The sequence below is a fragment of the Rhinichthys klamathensis genome, unplaced genomic scaffold (assembly GCF_029890125.1).
Source record: "Rhinichthys klamathensis goyatoka isolate OS25496 unplaced genomic scaffold, OSU_Roscu_1.1 h1tg000305l_1, whole genome shotgun sequence".
In the NCBI taxonomy this organism is placed as follows: domain Eukaryota; kingdom Metazoa; phylum Chordata; class Actinopteri; order Cypriniformes; family Leuciscidae; genus Rhinichthys; species Rhinichthys klamathensis.
The window spans coordinates 95,137-116,013 of record NW_026606824.1 but is presented as its reverse complement, the minus strand read 5'-3'; the positions used below and the strand labels follow the sequence as shown (position 1 = coordinate 116,013).

Sequence of the window (20,877 nt, the reverse complement as noted above, 5' to 3'; positions counted from 1 at the left end):
TGTTTTCAGTGGTTATCTGATGTCTGTGTGTTCAGTGGTTATATGATGTGTGTGTTTTCAGTGGTTATATGATGTGTGTGTTCAGTGGTTATATGATGTGTGTGTGTTCAGTGGTTATCTGATGTGTGTGTGTTCAGTGGTTATCTGATGTGTGTGTGTTCAGTGGTTATCTGATGTGTGTGTGTTCAGTGGTTATCTGATGTCTGTGTGTTCAGTGGTTATCTGATGTCTGTGTGTTCAGTGGTTATATGATGTGTGTGTGTTCAGTGGTTATATGATGTGTGTGTGTTCAGTGGTTATATGATGTGTGTGTTCAGTGGTTATATGATGTGTGTGTTCAGTGGTTATATGATGTGTGTGTGTTCAGTGGTTATATGATGTGTGTGTGTTCAGTGGTTATATGATGTGTGTGTTCAGTGGTTATATGATGTGTGTGTTCAGTGGTTATATGATGTGTGTGTTCAGTGGTTATATGATGTGTGTGTGTTCAGTGGTTATATGATGTGTGTGTGTTCAGTGGTTATATGATGTGTGTGTTCAGTGGTTATATGATGTGTGTGTGTTCAGTTGTTATATGATGTGTGTGTTCAGTGGTTATATGATGTGTGTGTGTTCAGTGGTTATATGATGTCTGTGATATGCAGCAAAAGCAACTATATCGTGATATACGCTTTAATATGGCAAACAAAGACACATACTGTGACATGATGACAGCATCCGATATGAAACATGACAGCACGTATGTCACGGTACATGTGATATGGTTTTGTGGAGTGTGATAGAGATGTGATCTCAACCACACTGACACTAACACACACTTTAAATCACGGCTGAGGACCAGGAGTTGTCAGACTACCACAAGGTCTCTCTCTGAGAGGTGAAGGCTTCTGGGTAAACAGACACATTTAGAGAAACACAGGAAGCTCAAACGGAGAGAAACCGAGATGAATGAGGCGGAGGAAAAGACCTTAAGGTCTGCCCTTAAAATAAAAAATAAACACCATTAAAAAAAGAACTAAAACCGAAAGAAATGAACCGAACACACCAGCAGGTCATGGATGATGGAAACACCAAAATGGACACTATTTACTTCACAAATAAATGTTTCTGGTCTTATTGAGCATGATTTGAACAGACTTCTAAACTTTGGCCTGTAACTTGTTAGACATCAGTTATATATAATTGAAAATGAAAAATAGTTGAGGAGAACATCTGATGTTCTGATACTTCTCTTAATCATCAAACCTTTTTGCCAGTTTTATTTTATAAAATGGACAAAAACAATCCACTGACTAATACTGAAGGACGGACCAGTAAGAAATCACGTAGTTACCACCTAGCAACCAAACAAAACACCCTAACAACCACCCAACGACAGTGGAAGTGAGATTGGCACACTGTTCACATTTTCCTCAAAAAACATAAAACAAAGTTATTTTTGTTTCTCTGAAAGCAATTAATTGTCAAAAATTAAATAAATACATCATCAAAAAATATAAAGCAGATAAAAACCAGTGAGTAAATCCTGAGAAGTTAGAGAGAAAGTAAAATACATGCACACAAATAAAATATTTAGGCCAAAAGGCATGTATTCAAATGGCTTAGAATCAGAATAATCTGTTAATTGTGAAAACAAATATATGTATCCATATATATAGAGCCTGGTTATTATTTACTTAAGACACATTCAGTTTATTAATACTATTGCCTAAATCACCTGCAGTATGAGTGACAAAAATGCATCACATAAAGTTCATTAAATTATGTTAAAACCATTCCAATTGGATGAAAATTCAAATACATAAAATTTGAGTGTGTGATATGAAAATCTCTGGAAAAAAAGATGCTGGATGAGTTAGCTGTTCTGTCCCCTAATCTGGTCTGTTTTGATTGGTCTTTGATCCCCCCTCACTTCCCCAAATCTCCTGCTCCTCCTCAGAGAAACCCACAGCGAGACAAACATTCCTGCAAGTTTCCTGTGTCATTATCTCATCCCGCGACGTCTGCAAATGTGACGACAAATAACAGCCAAATTCTCAGACGCCCCTCTGACGACCGCGCTCAGATTTAATGAAGCAAGCCCTGTGAGTCTTCAGCTTGACACTGCTGTTTGAACGGCATGTTTGTGAACGCATAAAACGTGCATTCATCATGGAAGAGACTGCTGCTAAACTCAGGAACTCGTTTCGGCTATTTTGCACAACTATGGGCCGATGCGGATCATGTTCAAATGACATAAATTAGCTCATTTATTGCCTTGATTGCTTTCCATTTGCTAACTATCACTATCCTAAATTAAATCCAATTAAGTAATTTGATGCTAATTCAAAATGAAGCCTATGTTTAATGCATTTTGCATTTGTTCTCTGCATTGTCAGCTGTGTATAAGTGCCTGAAGAATTTGAATGCATTTTAAAACATCCACTGAAAATCCTTCAGTAGATCAAGTGTGTTATTGTGTCTGAGTGAATGGGTGTTGAGACTGTGATTTACTGTGAGAAGTGAAGTTGATGAGTGTGTTTAGCGTCTCAGTGTGAGTGCAGCATTAACCGGACTGTGATTTTGAAGGATCTGAGGGCCTCTATAACTGCAAAATTGGACTTGAGTACAAACTCAATTATTCAATCAGCAAAGGAAATGCATGGGGGGAAAAAACAATGTTCCCACAAACATATAGCCGAGCCTTATTTAAACACACAAATCAGATTTTTCCATCACTCAGTGCGAGCTCACTTCACAGTGGTTATTTAAAGATACTCATATCACGAGGAATCTAACTGTGCTTGATCTTTTAAGACGTAACTGTGTTATAAAAAGATACCGAGTTTCAAAACTCAGAACTGTCTCCTCAGTGAAAAAAGTATGTCATTCTGAACTTCTGCGACCTTTGAAATCAGATAAACGTATACACACGACCATCCACATTTACACATCAATGATGCCATACTGGGTGATTAGAAACTTCCTGGACAGTATTGTATGGTTAAATAGTATTATTCCTAAAAAGTAGAAGGACTCTTTCTGGCTGTGTAGAACATACCAAACATTAAATCTAGCTGATTATTATTTGTAACAAGAACCATTTCAATCAGATTGAGCTAGTTGAGGTGAAGTAAGTTGAGCTAGTTGAGGTGAAGTTGAGCTAGTTGTGGTGAAGTTGAGCTAGTTGAGGTGAAGTTGAGCTAGTTGAGGTGAAGTTGAGCTAGTTGAGGTGAAGTTGAGCTTATTGAGGTGAAGTTGAGCTAGTTGAGGTAAAGTTGAGCTAGATGAGGTGAAGTTGAGCTTATTGAGGTGAAGTTGAGCTAGTTGAGGTGAAGTTGAGCTAGTTGAGGTGAAGTTGAGCTTATTGAGGTGAAGTTGAGCTAGTTGAGGTGAAGTTGAGCTAGATGAGGTGAAGTTGAGCTAGTTGAGGTGAAGTTGAGCTAGTTGAGGTGAAGTTGAGCTAGTTGAGGTGAAGTTGAGCTTATTGAGGTGAAGTTGAGCTAGTTGAGGTAAAGTTGAGCTAGATGAGGTGAAGTTGAGCTAGTTGAGGTGAAGTTGAGCTAGTTGAGGTAAAGTTGAGCTAGATGAGGTGAAGTTGAGCTAGTTGTGGTGAAGTTGAGCTAGATGAGGTGAAGTTGAGCTAGTTGAGGTGAAGTTGAGCTAGTTGAGGTGAAGTTGAGCTAGTTGTGGTGAAGTTGAGCTAGTTGAGGTGAAGTTGAGCTAGTTGAGGTGAAGTTGAGCTTATTGAGGTGAAGTTGAGCTAGTTGAGGTGAAGTTGAGCTAGCTGAGGTGAAGTTGAGCTAGCTGAGGTAAAGTTGAGCTAGATGAGGTGAAGTTGAGCTAGATGAGGTGAAGTTGAGGTGAAGTTGAGCTAGTTAAGGTGAAGTTGAGCTAGTTGAGGTGAAGTTGAGCTAGTTGAGGTAAAGTTGAGCTAGTTGAGGTGAAGTTGAGCTAGTTGAGGTGAAGTTGAGCTAGTTGAGGTAAAGTTGAGCTAGTTGAGGTAAAGTTGAGCTAGATGAGGTGAAGTTGAGCTAGTTGAGGTGAAGTTGAGCTAGTTGAGGTAAAGTTGAGCTAGTTGAGGTGCAGTTGAGCTAGATGAGGTGAAGTTGAGCTAGTTGAGGTGAAGTTGAGCTAGTTGAGGTAAAGTTGAGCTAGATGAGGTGAAGTTGAGCTAGTTGAGGTAAAGTTGAGCTAGTTGAGGTGAAGTTGAGCTAGATGAGGTGAAGTTGAGGTGAAGTTGAGCTAGTTGAGGTGAAGTTGAGCTAGTTGAGGTGAAGTTGAGCTAGTTGAGGTGAAGTTGAGCTAGCTGAGGTGAAGTTGAGCTAGCTGAGGTGAAGTTGAGGTGAAGTTGAGCTAGTTGAGGTGAAGTTGAGCTAGTTGAGGTGAAGTTGAGCTAGATGAGGTGAAGTTGAGCTAGATGAGGTGAAGTTGAGGTGAAGTTGAGCTAGTTGAGGTGAAGTTGAGCTAGTTGAGGTGAAGTTGAGCTAGTTGAGGTGAAGTTGAGCTTATTGAGGTGAAGTTGAGCTAGTTGAGGTGAAGTTGAGCTAGCTGAGGTGAAGTTGAGCTAGCTGAGGTAAAGTTGAGCTAGATGAGGTAAAGTTGAGCTAGATGAGGTGAAGTTGAGGTGAAGTTGAGCTAGTTGAGGTGAAGTTGAGCTAGTTGAGGTGAAGTTGAGCTAGTTGAGGTAAAGTTGAGCTAGTTGAGGTGAAGTTGAGCTAGTTGAGGTGAAGTTGAGCTAGTTGAGGTAAAGTTGAGCTAGTTGAGGTAAAGTTGAGCTAGATGAGGTGAAGTTGAGGTGAAGTTGAGCTAGTTGAGGTGAAGTTGAGCTAGTTGAGGTAAAGTTGAGCTAGTTGAGGTGCAGTTGAGCTAGATGAGGTGAAGTTGAGCTAGTTGAGGTGAAGTTGAGCTAGTTGAGGTAAAGTTGAGCTAGATGAGGTGAAGTTGAGCTAGTTGAGGTAAAGTTGAGCTAGTTGAGGTGAAGTTGAGCTAGATGAGGTGAAGTTGAGGTGAAGTTGAGCTAGTTGAGGTGAAGTTGAGCTAGTTGAGGTGAAGTTGAGCTAGCTGAGGTGAAGTTGAGCTAGCTGAGGTGAAGTTGAGCTAGATGAGGTGAAGTTGAGCTAGATGAGGTGAAGTTGAGGTGAAGTTGAGCTAGTTGAGGTGAAGTTGAGCTAGTTGAGGTGAAGTTGAGCTAGTTGAGGTAAAGTTGAGCTAGTTGAGGTGCAGTTGAGCTAGATGAGGTGAAGTTGAGCTAGTTGTGGTGAAGTTGAGCTATTTGAGGTGAAGTTGAGCTAGTTGAGGTGAAGTTGAGCTAGTTGTGGTGAAGTTGAGCTAGTTGAGGTGAAGTTGAGCTAGTTGAGGTGAAGTTGAGCTTATTGAGGTGAAGTTGAGCTAGTTGAGGTAAAGTTGAGCTAGTTGAGGTGAAGTTGAGCTAGTTGAGGTGAAGTTGAGCTAGCTGAGGTGAAGTTGAGCTAGCTGAGGTAAAGTTGAGCTAGATGAGGTGAAGTTGAGCTAGATGAGGTGAAGTTGAGGTGAAGTTGAGCTAGTTGAGGTAAAGTTGAGCTAGTTGAGGTGAAGTTGAGCTAGTTGAGGTAAAGTTGAGCTAGTTGAGGTGCAGTTGAGCTAGATGAGGTGAAGTTGAGCTAGTTGTGGTGAAGTTGAGCTAGTTGAGGTGAAGTTGAGCTAGTTGAGGTGAAGTTGAGCTAGTTGAGGTGAAGTTGAGCTAGTTGAGGTGAAGTTGAGCTAGTTGAGGTGAAGTTGAGCTTATTGAGGTGAAGTTGAGCTAGTTGAGGTAAAGTTGAGCTAGTTGAGGTGAAGTTGAGCTAGTTGAGGTAAAGCACAAAGTCCCTCCAGAGGGAGTTATTCTCTCAGTAACACTGTTCCTGAACTCCCTGAAACGCCTCCATTGTAGTCTTGAGTTTTCTTCAGGGAACGAACACATCACAATATTCCTCATTTAAATGATTCCTGCCCACGGCATACGCAGAATAAAGCGGCGGGGCCTGGTTGAGTTAGTTAGTAGTGTGTTGAAACTGGCTGTTGTGGTAAGGAGTGTTGTTTCCTAACACACTCATAGTGCTTGATCAATCACAACACACTGATCCAGCAAACCAATCAGACCACATTGAGCTTTCCAGAAGGAGGGGCTTCATGGAGACAGGAACTAAACAGAGCGATACTGACAGACTGGGAAGAGAGGAGCTGTAACAATGGAGAATATGGGGAAAATAATGTGTTTTAAAACATTTAAGCATGAAAACCTGATCTAGTAGAGCCCAAAAACAAAATCAAACTTTGTAAAAGGGCATAACATATCCTATTAAAAACAACAACTACTACAGTTAATTTAGTTTGTCCATGGAAATAAAAAGTATAGTCTTTGGATCATTTATTATATATATACATTTTTAATTTTATCTTAATAATTTAACTCATTTAACTAAAATAGCACTAGTTCTCCCAAAGTCATCCTCCATAACATTCGTTTTTAAACTCTCTTCAGTTTGCCCTGCTTTGACCTCATCTGATCAAACCCATTTTAATAAGTCTGTTTTAACATCGGTGGAATATTCCGCTATGAGTGAGCTAATTAGCGTCATGAGTATCTGCACTGTGATATTTTAACGAGTTGTGGTTCTGCAAGGGCCACCATCACATCACATTCCACATTCCAGTTTGTTAGCCTAACGAGATTCCTTTATGAGGTCAGAAAAAGCTAGTGGTTACCATGACAATGCTTTGAGCATGATGTCATGTGAATATAACGGTTGCATCATCAGCCTGGGACAATTAAATAGAACAGAATGTGACACAGCTCGACTCAAGCAGAAATGTAGAACAGTCATTTAACTTGCATGAAAAATTAATCACAAACTAACAGGCGAGGTCTCGAATAACCAATATTATTTGAATAGTCAATATGTGTAATTAGTATTTTCAAGTTTTAACAGAAAAGACAACATCATACAACATTAAAAAGCATTCTCAATCAATTTAAAGCTTAAGTGTTATTTCTCCACTATTAGTGTCACAAAACAGAATTGCAAAGACAAATAGGCCACAAAACAATACCTTTACATTCAGCTACATTGGATCTGAAAGTCTAAATTATGTGCATCGCATTTTTATCAGATTACATTTGATGCTTAAAGATGACCTATTAAGCCCTTTTACAAGTCTTGATTTTGTTTGTGGGCTCTAGATCAGTTTATCATTAATGAACGTTCAAAAAACACCTTATGTTTCCCATATTCTCCATTGTAGCAGCTCCTCTCTTCCCAGTCTGTCAGTATCGCTCTGTTTAGTTCCTGTCCCTATGAAGCCCCTCCTTCTGAAAAGGATCAGTGGGTTGTGATTGGTCAAGTGTGTTTTGGGAAATGTCCCGCCCCTTACCATAACCGTAAGTTTCAACACACTTCTAACTAACTCAACCAAGCCCCGCCTCTATTCTGCGTATGCCGTGGGCCGGAAATTATATAAATGAGGAATATGGTGACGTGTTTGTTCCTGGAAGAACTACAATCAAAGCGTTTCAGGGAGTTCATAAACAGTGTTACTGTTATAGAGAATAACTCCTGCTGGAGGGACTTTGTGCTTTGCAACTTTGCAGAGACTTTTCATGCTCAAACAGCAACATTACACACTAAAAGTTGAAAATGTAAAAAGAAAAAAGAAAAAAAAGAGCATAATATCTCTTTAGTGTACAGTTATGATGGAAATTGTTTAGACCAATTATATTTCACTAGCCTATAGGTGGAGCTTCCAAATAGAAACCAATTGAACATAAACAATGTCCTGCTACATTAAGGTTATAGAGCATTCTCTCTCTTTTGGCTAAGTTTGATCGCCCCCCTATGCACATACTGGGTCAAAATCACAAACTGAGCTGGAGGTATACATATGTTTTTGTGTGTGTGTTCTTGTCTGGCGAACAACATCTAATCGTAGATTGTGTCTGCCTCTCAACCTTGAGCTGAACACTATCGAACTGCCCCCTGAATAAGCAGGATGGATTATCTGAATGCAAGTGCTTTTAGTGATTATATACAGAGCGAGAGTGCGTTTGTGTTTCAGAGGAAGCAACGTTATTATAACCGGCTGTTTGCACTCTTCCAAAACACTGCCAATGTCATTAAAAAAGTTTTCCAGTAAGTTTAAAACCGTTGAGATTGAGAGAATCGGAGAGAGTACCAGACAACACTCCAGGGCATAACAGTGTCTTCCTAATGATTGTGAGAATAGGGGAGAGAGAGTGACAGGGAGGGCCAAAAAATAGAGACAGACTGAGAGAAATAGAGTACCTGTCACACAAGACCTTCATTGCTTCTGGAAGGCAGTACCAAGAAAGCAGTGTGTGTAGGAATGTTTTTGCAAGAGAAAAATCACAATTCAAAATACATCTTTGAGCTATTTTATTTCCTCAGTCTATTCAGAGTGATATGAAAGTGTGTGCATGCTGTGTGCTCGTGTATGTCTGGAGAGAGGATGTATTCTAGTCATTTGTAGTCGGTCTCAAAAAAGGGACGAAATGAGAAGGGTTTATGACAGCAAACTCCCATGATGCACATGTGTGAAACATAGTAGAGTATGCTCAGAACTCTTGATTAGACTCCATCTCAACATCCCTTGATATCTTTCTAAATATATACACAACACACACACACACACAAGCGCCTACAGTTCAGACCTTTGGGACTCTTTACTGAATTCTATTCACAATGATAACTCACTTTAGATTAAAAAATACTGTAACAACCAAATCTAAAAAAAAAAAAAAAAAAAAAAACGTTGCGTGGGAATGAGGGACATTTATTTGCAGGAAAAAGACTCAGAAGTAAATGATGTAGAAGAAGAAGGAGGCAGAAGTAAAGGCAGACGGAGATTATGAATAGAAGAAAGGACTACAGAAAGAGACGTACAACAGAGACAGAATAAACAGAACTAGTGCAATCACAGAACGAGTTACAATTGTAAGGCTGTTCGTATTCGATAATCTAACACTAAACGCGTTTGGTATCATTTGAAATGTCTCAGAGGCTTTCCCACCGGATAGTTACAGTAACTTAGTTATAGGAACTAGCCACCAGGGAGGTTCCCCGAAGACTGGCGCTACGTTTACACGACAATGATTTGCTTAAAGTGCCCCTATCATGGTATTTTAAAGTTTCCTAATGTTGTTGTAGAGTCTCCTACAACATGTTTACACGCATCAAATGTAAAAAAAACAACTGTTTAATTTCCTCACAATATACATTTGCACATCATCACATTTTCAATGATTCTCAAACGGCTCGTCAAATGAATCAATCTCTCTAAATCCCTCCTTTCCGCGAGTTTATCTGCTCTGATTGGCCAGACAGCTCAGTCTGATGTGAGTGGTCTACCGTGTACAGCGCGAGAACAAAAACGCCCATTGCCATAACACCATAGACTGCATAATGCGACAGCTCTGCGTGTCCTGAGGCTTCCATCACCGTAAACTAAACACAGTAACGAACAATGACGTCGATTTTACCATATTAATGCGAGCGGGAGTGCGATGAAGAAATATTAGAAGAACTAGTTATTCAACCTCCATCGCAAGGACGACTCGATAATAGTGGCCCACAGCTGATCAGCAGAAGTATTTCAGTAAGGCAGTGATAATGTGAGTAGGCAGGAGACCTACACAATATAAAACTCAAAACTAAGTATTTTTAACAACATATTTCAAGAGCAAGCGGTTTGTGAATCCTGCAATAAAATAAAGGGAACACAGCAATAGTTTAGGATTATACTGCTGTGATATCTTGGTAAAGATGAATTTTAACCACTGATTCTTCACATGCTCATCCTTGGGGAGTAGGGGTGTAACGATACACGTATTCGTATTGAACCGTTCGGTACGAGGCTTTCGGTTCGGTTTTCGGTACGCATTTTTGAACCGAACGGTTCGTTGGACCATTTTTCCTGCCGACCAAAATTTCGTTATTTCAAATGAAGGCGCGTCACGCGTGGCAAGCGCGCTCATAATGTGCGTGACCACAACATTGCCCAACATCAAATGGCAAATGTAAGCGGAACGAAACCACTCGTTATTGTGTGGTTGAAGGACCGTTTATCAGTTTGGACAAATACAGCGCGAGCCGATCTTAATCATCAGCACTGTTACTACACAGCCAAATCCAGTAAAGAAAGCATTTGAATTCGCCACTGAAGTAATAACATCGCTGCAAGATCTAGTGAGAAACATTCGCATTTCTCCGTTATTAACGGATCAAACAGCGCTGACGTGGAAACCAGGAAGAAACATTGTGCCATGAATGAACTATCCAGTGTCCACAGATCAGCAACATTCACCATGGGTTTACTGTAGTAACACTACTAACTGTAACCATGGAAGTTTGGCAGGAATAGTAGGCTATAATGCTTTCAAGTAACATCACGTCGGTTTTATTTTGACATTATGAATACAATTGCTGCCCTCAAATGTTAATCTGAACTAAAATAAACCTTTGTTTATAACTACTACAATATTACATTTAATTTTGTCCAAGGAGCTGTTTTGTTTTATAAGCTCCTAAGAAAAGTCAAGTATAGCATTGCTCAAAGTTAAAAAATATCATACTTTATGATGTTAGTTTTAATAAAAATATAATTAAAAAGATTAAATCAAGGAAATTTCTCTGGCATTTCTTTCTTTTTGCTGTATCGGAAACGTACCGAATCGTACCGAACCGAACCGTGACACAAGTGTATCGTATCGAACCGAACCGTGAATTTTGTGAACCGCTACACCCCTATTGGGGAGTGAAAAATACCTGGCTTTACCTTCACATTATGCACAGCGCCGTCTTCCCGACATGATGCTGTCCAGTACAGGAATCAGCTGCGTTTGAGGTTTAAGTTCCCCTTCGAGTGCGCGCGCAATGACTGGGCGCGGCCAATATGCCAATGTTTCGTATCTACGTCACTACGAAACGGCTAATGACTCGTTTGAAAAACAATTAATTTCATTGACTCAGAGTCGACTCTCACTTTTGAAAGACAATAACTTTATATACGGTGCACTTTCAGATATAAAACTTTGCAGGATGTTTTCATTCACTTACAGCTATATTACACACTACATGAACAGTCATTTTCAAAAATCCATGATAGGGGCCCTTTAAAACGGAGAAGTTTTTCCTTTGAGTTTTCTGCGTACAAACGAACCAATTGTCAAAATAATCCCCATTCACACGGACCAACGTAAACGACCAAAACGCTGTATTCTGCTGCCAGGCAATAAGATGGCGATGAAACACTATAGACTGAACACGTAATACGCATGTGCATGACGTCATCGTCTTCAGAGATTTGTGTTTTTGTTGCTCAAACAGAGACTTGCACTTTGAAACCCGTTTTCAAAAGTTTGCATTTTCAGGCAGCCAAAACGCTGTTGTAGTGTAAACAAATGGCCAAAACACATTAAAGCAATAAGCCCCGCAAAGCCGTGTTTTACAGTGAATTTAGAACAGCTAAGGGGCCTTGAGGTGGAGAGGAGTGCCTAAAACCCCCTTAGCTGTTCTAAATTCACTGTAAAACACAGCTTCGGGGGGCGTATTGCTTTTATAAAACGGTTACTCCATAAAAATATTCATTTTAAAAATTATTTTATTCATAAAATAAACACCAGCAACAAAAAATACAACGTTATAACACATTTATTCCTCCGCCAAGCAATGTAGTTCCAAAGAGGTTGCTAAGCAACACATGCAGCAACAAAGCATCACAAACGGCAGTTGCCCAGTAACACTGATGTAATGCGGTCACAGGTTTGTGTTTGTTGAGTAATTTACAACGGCTTCGAACGCGGCTCAACCAATCAGAATCAAGGACCATAACTATCCGTTTTATAAAAAAAGTTTTTAGTTCCCCAAGGGCCTTTTTCCTGGTCGCCTGTATGAACTCTGAAGTGACATAAGCCATGCTTGTTGTTGTGACTTATTTTGATGGCGCCAAGAACCAAAGCCTGAGCTCACAGCGCTCACATTCTCCATCTTTATTGGTTTACGATCTAACAGTTCTGTCTAATAAAATAGATAGAACTGTAATACAAAGAAAGTAGACAGTATATGAAAAAAGTATTAGCTTTTGCCATGTGGTTGATCCCCAATGTCGCTAGCAGAGCAGAAATACATAATCATGTTTCTCTTGGTCCCCTTAGAGTTGTGTTGGATTTTCTCCTCAGTGTAAAGGTTGAGAGGTCCATCTATCACTGTTTTCCATGTTCATAGAGTAAGTTCATGGAGTAAATATAGTGACTATAATCTGTGTGTGCACGCGCTTTTTTCAAAATGGCGGGTGCTGATGTTTTGCATGCGTTCGGCCAATCAGCGAACACTAACGTCACGGGTAGATCCTGTTGTACTGGTTTAGACCCGACTCTGAAGTAGGAGCTAAATTAGTTCCTCCAAAAGGAGTTCACAGAACTAAAATAGTTCCCAGTTCATGTGGTGCGAACACGCCAAAAAGCGGGTACTTCCGCCATTGGTTCTAGGAACTATGAAAAGGTTCCTCCGGTGGAAAAGCCCCTAATGTGACTGGTACAATGGTCTCACCCTTTCATGTTGGTTTATTAGTTAGTTCCAAACCACTTGTCCTATGTAGGGTCAACAGGGATGCCTATCCCAGCGCCTTGGGCCAAAGACAGGGGAAACACCCTGGAAACTAGTGTCTGGGTGTAGGCGTTATGGAGGATCATGTACTCTTGATGCATACATCATAAAACCCACTGAAATAAACAAGACTTGATTATGATTATATAATTCAAACTTTATGTATACAATTAAGGGAACAGAGGTGTCAGCAGAGGTAGATTTAGTCTAAGCCCACACATATTCTGCTGTCTCACTCTCGCATACATTGACAAGAGTCACAGAGTTAATTGGTTTTTAATAAAGCTTTTAATCTCAGAACTTTGTGAGGCTTTCCAGTGCAAACCAACGACAACTTGGCCGATGGCCGTTATATTAGTGTGTGTGAAACATCAGCACCAACATGCTAATTGTGAGTAAAGGTGTGCAAAAGCCTTGTGCAGAAAGACTTTGGTCGATATCTGATCAATATCTGATCGTTTCTAAAGAGAAAATTACTGACAGAACAGCGAGGTCAATCCCATCTCTGGTCCTATCTGTTAAGTAGTCTGAACGTTAATTCCCAACAGAACCGACACGTGTTTGAGGTTTAGAGGGTCTGATCTATACAACACTCAGAGCAGCAATCTCAAACCGTACCTGCCAGGAAACCCTTTCTATATGTGCTGTGAACTCTTTTGTTTTGCACATCGTTCATTGCTCTTTCTCGTACATGAATTATTTAGCAGGTCCAGCAAAGGATATTTATCTGTCTTTAGTGACTTTAGTCCTGGTTCTGTGCCCGAGAGAACACCGCATCTATATTTATCCACAGGCATTTTACTCTCGATGAGGGGAGGGGAGGGGGGTTATCCATTTTATTTCAGACCGTTAAGAAAGTGCTACAGCAATACCTGAAATGCACTGGCTGACGAAAATAAAGAGACACAGATAAATGGATGTGGGCGTGAACATTAAAAAGGCAGAAACTCACACATTTGAAATGGCATCAGTACTTAATGATGGAAGCCTGAAGAGCTCTTTGTCTTTCAATGTGTAAAAGCAATCAGTCTACACACAGAAGGAAGATGTGTGGAACTGAGGCTGAATTAATCCCACACGGGAGAAAAGACAAAGAGGCGAGAGTGGACGAGGGAAAGGAAAGGAAGGGGTGTGAAGCAAGACAAGAGGAGAAAAATAACAAAAACAGAAGACTACAGAAGAGACGAGACAGATGGAAAAAAGCAAACATGAGACATGACCCATGAACAGACCGTCAGGATGATGAAAGAGTTGCTGTCTAGATGGACAGAGCTCAGAAACAAATGAGTGCGATGAGGAAAGCTATCGTTCCTTTGTCATGCCTCGACTACCACCCCAGAGCGAGGGATTGCACTGCAAGAAACTGAAAGATGAATTGAAATCGGAGCCTTTGTTCGCAAGAATGGGACATATCGATCAGTGGCGCTGGCGGGCAGACTGTATGTATATGAAGACGTCTCTGACAGGCCTTTATTGATCAGGAGCAGTCAGAATTGCACTCAAAGATGGAGTGACGGAGAAATTAAACAACAACAATAAGAAGTGATTGCTGTCAACATGTTCACCAGACCGAACAAGAGCAGAGAGGAAAGACAAGGGGGAGAAGAGGACACGAAAAACGAAAAGACAAGGGGGGAGGGGGGTGAAGGAGAGGAGGACCGAAGAGACAATGAGAGATTGAAATGAGGGGAGAGATGAGACCAGGAAAAGGAGAGAAGAGAAAATGAGAAAAGACAAAGACAAGAGGAGACAGTAGAAAGGAGAGGAGAATCAGGAAGTAAACTACAGGAGGAATGAGATTAAGTGAGACGAGGGGGAGTGGGAGAAGAGGAGAGACATTGAGGATATAAGAAGAGGAGAGGTAAGAGAAGTGGGGAAAGAAGAGAAGAGAAACGAGACGAGGTGGAAGAACAGGTGAAACAAGAAAGAGGAGAGGATAAGAAGGAAGGTATAGAGGAGAGCAGCCGTACAACCAACCAGTTTCCAGACATCTTTGTCCAAGGACAGACAATATATCACCCAATGTCAGAATGGATTTATGCATGCGCGCACAGACGTCTCTTTCCTAAAATGTGGCAAATTTTGATGTTCTGAGTCATAAATGCAGATTAATCTTGATCTCATTTTGGCACACGGTCTAATCTAAAATATATCTCTTTCTCTCTCTCTCTCTCTCTCTCTCTCTCTCTCTCTGACACACACACACACAGAAATATAGCACGTCCACTCAAGCTCTCAGTAATGGACATCAGCACAAAGTGCTTTAAGTGAGGGGAGGAGCCGCCGTGACTCGCGGTGTGTGCGCACTGGAGAGAGGGAAAGATGAGTTAGTGTGAAAGAGGCAGAACCTCGCTGGTGTGTGTTTGCTGGCGTGTGTATGTGTGCAACATGACAGACTGCTAATGCACCATTATCTTAAAACCTCTGAAGCAGCACACACACAGGAGTAAGCCTGAGCTCTGAGCCTCCTCCGCCCTCATTGGAGGAAACACAACTCCACTGTACAGTCATGTTTCACGCCAACTCCAGGCTTTTAAACATGATTTTCAAGCTGTTTGGTTGGTAACACTTTATTTTAAGGTGACGTAGTTACACGTTACTACATGTACTTACTTATTATGCATGATAACAAACCCTAACCCAATCCCTAACCGTAACTCTACAGTAAGCACATGTAGTTAATTAATATTACTCAGAGTAAGTACAACGTAACTGTCAACTTAAATAAAGTGTAACTGTATGGTTTCAAACCCTCAGATTTTACACTACCATATGTATAAGATAAAAACTAAAGTGCTCAGCTGTCACAGACAACCTAGCTACTCTAGACGACCACAGGTACAATGTTTTACTACTCCCTCCGTGTGTATCAATCAAGGATTCATCCACCTAAGAATGTAGTCCCACTTCAGAATGACCATTTACTAGGGGTGTAATGGACACATTTTCAGTACGAGTCTTCCGGTTCTGCACGCGTGTACCGAACGAATGCAGTGTTGTTTTACCCACCGCACGTGCCGAACTTCTGTGATGTGCGGAGCGTAATGTGAAGTTCGAGTTTCCCCAAGGATGGGACAATACTGTTTATATCAATATACTTTGATGTTGCAAATGCATCTGAAAAACTAGTGAGCTGCTGCCGGATCCAAGCTGTTCAAAACATGAGACATGCATTATATTAAGTGCTTCAAACCAGCTCATAAACCTACAGTTTATAGCGGCTCGCCCTCCTGTCAGATACATGTTATTTAAAGCATTTCAGACCTGCTTTCCTCAGCATAACTTGCTGCAAATCTTACAGTTAGGCTATATCCGTATCGAGTATTTCCATTTTGCATAAAGGCTCGTCCTGACAGCAAGCGAGTCACTCTTAAACTCCGCAGACATGCATGCGCCTCAAACTGACGGAGCGCAATAAAATGGTAGCTCAATAAGTCTTACTAAAATATACATTTACAAGTATCCATTTTGCTTCCCAAAAGTGGAAGCGCTTCAGAAAATGTCCTCCATTTGCAACAGCACCGTAAACGGCGGTACTGCCGCACTTAAATCATACCAAACTGTGACTTCAAAACCGAGGTACGTTCCGAATAATCCTTTTGTGTACCGTTGCATCCCCACCATTTACATTGGTTCATCCACCAAGTTCCACGACAACAGGATGATTTACATCAGTTCATCCGCCTTATGGCTGCTATAGACGATTTCAGCAATCCTATAAGATCATTACAGATCCCACTGAACAGCACGGATCTAATAAACTTGGGTACAACTGTACGATGATGACACATATTGAGTCGTAGGATACGACGCAAGTTAGTGTAGAAGAATAAAGCGTCATTAGCATGTGCTAGCGGCGAACAAATAGAGCAAGATGAATCGCACTTTGGCAGTTGTGATTTTTATGCTATTTTTATTTGAGGAGAATATGGACGCGGTCGTGCTTTGGGAAAAGAGGCCAACTTGGGATGCTAATTTTGCAAATGGAGCTTGAGGAAAGGAGTTTAAAGTTTTAGCGCCATGTTGCATTGATCAATACGCCATTTCATGTTGCATTTTTATTGGCTAGACAGGACTTCTCTCGCTGTGCGACTTAGTCCACCGTTTAGAAGACACGACCACAGACATTGCTCATCTTCATACAGTGTGTACCGGGCATTAGAAAACCACTGACAATTTTCACTGACAAATTGAGTCAAGTACTTAAACAAAAAAGCCTAATATTTCTGAACGCTTGTCTGTTAGACTTGCATTATATTAGGGTAAATGCTCTCACACATTGAGGGACGAGTTAAAATTGAGCTACAATTAGTTGAATAACATTAAACATGAAGCTGTGATTCATATAAAGTTAATTTAGAGTCGAAATAATGGGACCTGGATGCCACTCAATAACAGATTGGTCCCCAGGAAACTGGAAGAAAACCATGAATGTATTTCGTAATGACATTTTTGGAGCCAGATGTGGAATTGCTAGACTCACACAAACTTTGAGGCTCATTTAGAGCGGGACTAATTCATCACACTCACACATACGGAGGAGCTGCGAGACAGCAGGTCTTCGGAGGCTCAAATGATCTCCGAAAGATGGATTCCTCCCAGGAGAGAGTAATGGAGCGCAGAATGACTGATGCCTTCCCAAGGGTGCAGAGCCAGCAGTGCCGCCCCGGGACGCTTAAACGATCACCGCACCGCCTCCATCTGGCCTAGGGCTGCTTAATCGAGCGAGGAGTAACTTATGTTCCTCAAGGTAGAGTTGATGCTTGTGAGTGTGTGGGTTTCGTCTGACGGATTTCACATATGGGACTCATGAGCTGATAAGTTAATTACTAAAAAATTACGTTTATTGAAAAATCATACACAGGGCAAAACATAACAACAATGTGCAACACCGCAGAAACAGCATGGGCAACACATCTGAAGTGGTATATAGCCTGTGGAAACGTGGAATACGTTTTCAGAAGTTTAATAGCCACGGACTAAAAAGGCTCAGTAATATTGATTTAGCAAAATCTTTAAGAAAAATAACAACCATGTTTTGCATCCTGTACTAAGATACATGCTCAAAACCACCGGAAACAAGACACACGCTGACTGACAAACACAGAGTTTAAGGTCGCTCTGATTTACACAGAAGGAAAGCCGCAGAGCCGTCCCGGGTACGAGATTCGTATAACTGCATTTCCATCGGAGAATGTCGTTGTACAGAATTGTTGTAGACTGTGCCAAAATGCTATTGATGAAAAAACTGAAAATCATTTTCAAATCTGACTGAAAACTAAACAAATCGTGGGATACGTAAATGTTGTCAACCGTCCCTTTATCGAGAGACTTCACCTCAGGCGACTTCAGTGAGGATGTTCCAGTTATAAAAGTACCGTATATCACTTTGGATAAATGCGTCTGCTAAATATAGCATATAATGTGGCATTTAATCTAATTTCACTTATTTTTTTCCCCTATTAAATTCACGTCTATGTTTTTTTTCTAATACTTTTACTCTCAAAACTGGCTATTGAGTCTGATTGATTTCAAGGGGCTTCATCACGGAAACAGAATTTGCTTTTGAAATAAGTGAGTTGGATGTAGTGTGTGACATATTCCAACATTCATAAATCAAAACTCTGTCCCCAGTACACCCAGACCATTTACTGAACACACACACTGTCCGAACCAGACACGACGAGAAGACTCCAGCGCTCAAAGCCATTTAACTGTCCACAGTGGAAGTGAAAACGCAGCACGACATCAGAACATCAGTCAGAACATGTTTGATATACACTCATGTGGAGTGGGATTTTTAACCAATGATATTTCACTGTGGTTGAGGCTAAATAAAACTGAAATATGAACCCACACAGAAAATGTTTGTTGCGGTCAAGTCTGGTTAGGTCAAAACTTAAATTTCACACTTTATAGCATCGTACCTCATTAGCAGCTAGTTCAGAAATCTTCACCGTATTGACCACTCACACACACTTTGCGTAAATATGTATTCAGCATTTAGCAACTGGTCCAGCTCTGATGAATGACAGCGTGAACTATGTTAGCCCATATTGATTAACCAATCACAAAGAGGCTATTTTACATACAGAGGTTTTAGAGATACAGTAACTGCAAAAGCTGGGTTAATTTAAAAGCTCACGAACTAAATCGCATTTATTTATAATGCAATAAATCATGCATAACATTATAAAGTGCACTACTGGGGGGGGGGGGGGGGGGGGGGAAGAAGAGCTCGCTATTGTTTGAAAAGCTCTCCATCTTTCAGCAGTGCCGTGTGTGTTTGTGTGTGTAAATCCTGTGAGGATTTCAGCTAAACACTGAATATCAGAACAGCTGTTGCTATCTCTAATCTCTACCTCACACACACACACACACACACACACGGTCAAAGGATAATTACTGACAGCTCACACTGACAGCAGATAAACATAACATCACTCATATAGGATATTACTAACAGGAATCCTTTAACATCGATCACATATGTCAAAAACATCAAATTATTGTTTTTTCTTTAATGTTCCTTTCACTCTAACGTGGTTTGGATGCGTTTTCTGGTTTGTGACAAACAACTGGAAACTACATCACGGACTGCATCGAACTCTTCAATGCTACTCTAAAATATCACATCCGAATTCCTCAAACAATATTAAATAAATGTCTTTCAAATGTTCATATTGGTCTGATGTGGTTTATACGAGTTATAAATGCTGTCTTTTGGTATAACGAACAGAACTTGACATTACAGATTACAAATTGACACTATTATAAATGCACTAGAACAAGACATTGTCGAAATATGAAGAAGAAACAGCTGCACAAAAAATATTACAAAGGATTTCACATTTCATTCAACAAAAAAACTGGTATAACAACAAACAAAAAAAGCAGCATGAGAAGATATCCAAGAAACTGAACTTCAACAGATCTCAGAGTAACACAAGATACACCAAACTAAGTCCAACTAGCGCAAACTACCACGGAAACGGACGAGAGCGCGTCGGCGAGTGTGTGTGGACGCCACTGACCTTGCACAGTTTCTGGTAACGCGGTGAGGATATCGCCATTCTCTGGAGCCGGTGTAAGAAGACCACCACTTTCTGCAGAGACGTCCGAACTACAGCCATCATCTTAACTCTGCCTGCGCACGACTGCCAGCGTCTGAGAGCACGCATCCTCACCGCCACACACACACACACATGCTCACGCACGCTCACAGATCCCCCGCCACCAGCCGAGCCCTGACAACATGTCCCGCGCGCGCGTCAGGAGTCAGTCTGCGCTCTCCTCTCCAGCAAAAAAACAGGATTAACACACAACCACACAAAAAGAGAATAAACGAGGGAGGGAGAGAGAGAGAGAGAGAGAGAGAGAGAGAGGGGGAAGGATTGATACAACGAAACTCTGGAGAGCGTTCAAGAGCTGGAGTGTCTCTCTCAGCACCAAAAGAACGAGAGCGAGTGACACGGTGTATAGATTCATAAAGGGAATGAGCGAGGGTGACACACTTTACTGAAGGAGAGCACATCTCCTGAGAGACGGAGAAATGGAGCAGTGAGACACGTCAGAGAAATGAGCGAGACATGACGAGAACAGTAATGAATTAGAGTGGAAATCACTTACTCTTTCGCTCTGTGAAGGCGCTATTATTATCTCGTTGTATCCTTCTGATGACCCATGACGACAAGCGATCACGAAGCCAACATGAAATCAATACTGACCTCATTTACTTTCTTAAAGGAATACCTCACCCAAAATACACACTTGTTCTGTCGTATGTCGGTCCCAAACCTGTATGAAACCTTTCCAAACCTTTCCTAGAACACAAAATTTGAAATCTAGCTCTTAAAATTTCAAGGTAAAGCTTCTAAAGGGAACAAAATGTTATAATATTATTATTAGCCATGCGATATCGTTACTGATTTGGATTGTATATTTGTATATTAACATTATATCACTTAAACTGGTCAATTTTAGAAGGCACAAATTTACAAAGCACAATTATATGATCTTATAATACTTAAAACACTAACAACATAGTCGTACAGTGAATTTCTGAAAACCACGTGTGCAGGTTTTATTTTTTACCCCCATAAATTTAACCGGATATTTTCACAGTGCAGTTTCTATTACTCTATATAATCTTTAAATCTACCGTTGCCCTCATACACGAGGGAAGTGATGTCCGATTTGTGCAAGTCATTTAAGAAATCATTTGACCCATCTTACAAAGCTGATCTGAACTGAGTCATTA

The 20,877-nt window shown here is 40.7% G+C and overlaps 1 protein-coding gene across 5 annotated transcripts in view; it reads right to left on the bottom strand.

The window, feature by feature from the left end:
• The window catches only part of utrn (utrophin), a 231,614-nt gene that overhangs the window by 121,673 nt on the left and 89,064 nt on the right, over positions 1 to 20,877 (bottom strand). Inside the window, exon 1 of one of the 5 annotated variants that reach the window (XM_056270681.1) lies at positions 19,652 to 19,887. The exons of the other annotated variants lie outside the window; for them this stretch is intronic. Coding sequence (XP_056126656.1) covers positions 19,652 to 19,798 — 147 coding nt within the window. The 5' untranslated portion in view covers positions 19,799 to 19,887. Of the gene's footprint in view, positions 1 to 19,651; positions 19,888 to 20,877 lie in introns of those variants that run through there. 5 annotated transcript variants of the gene reach the window in all.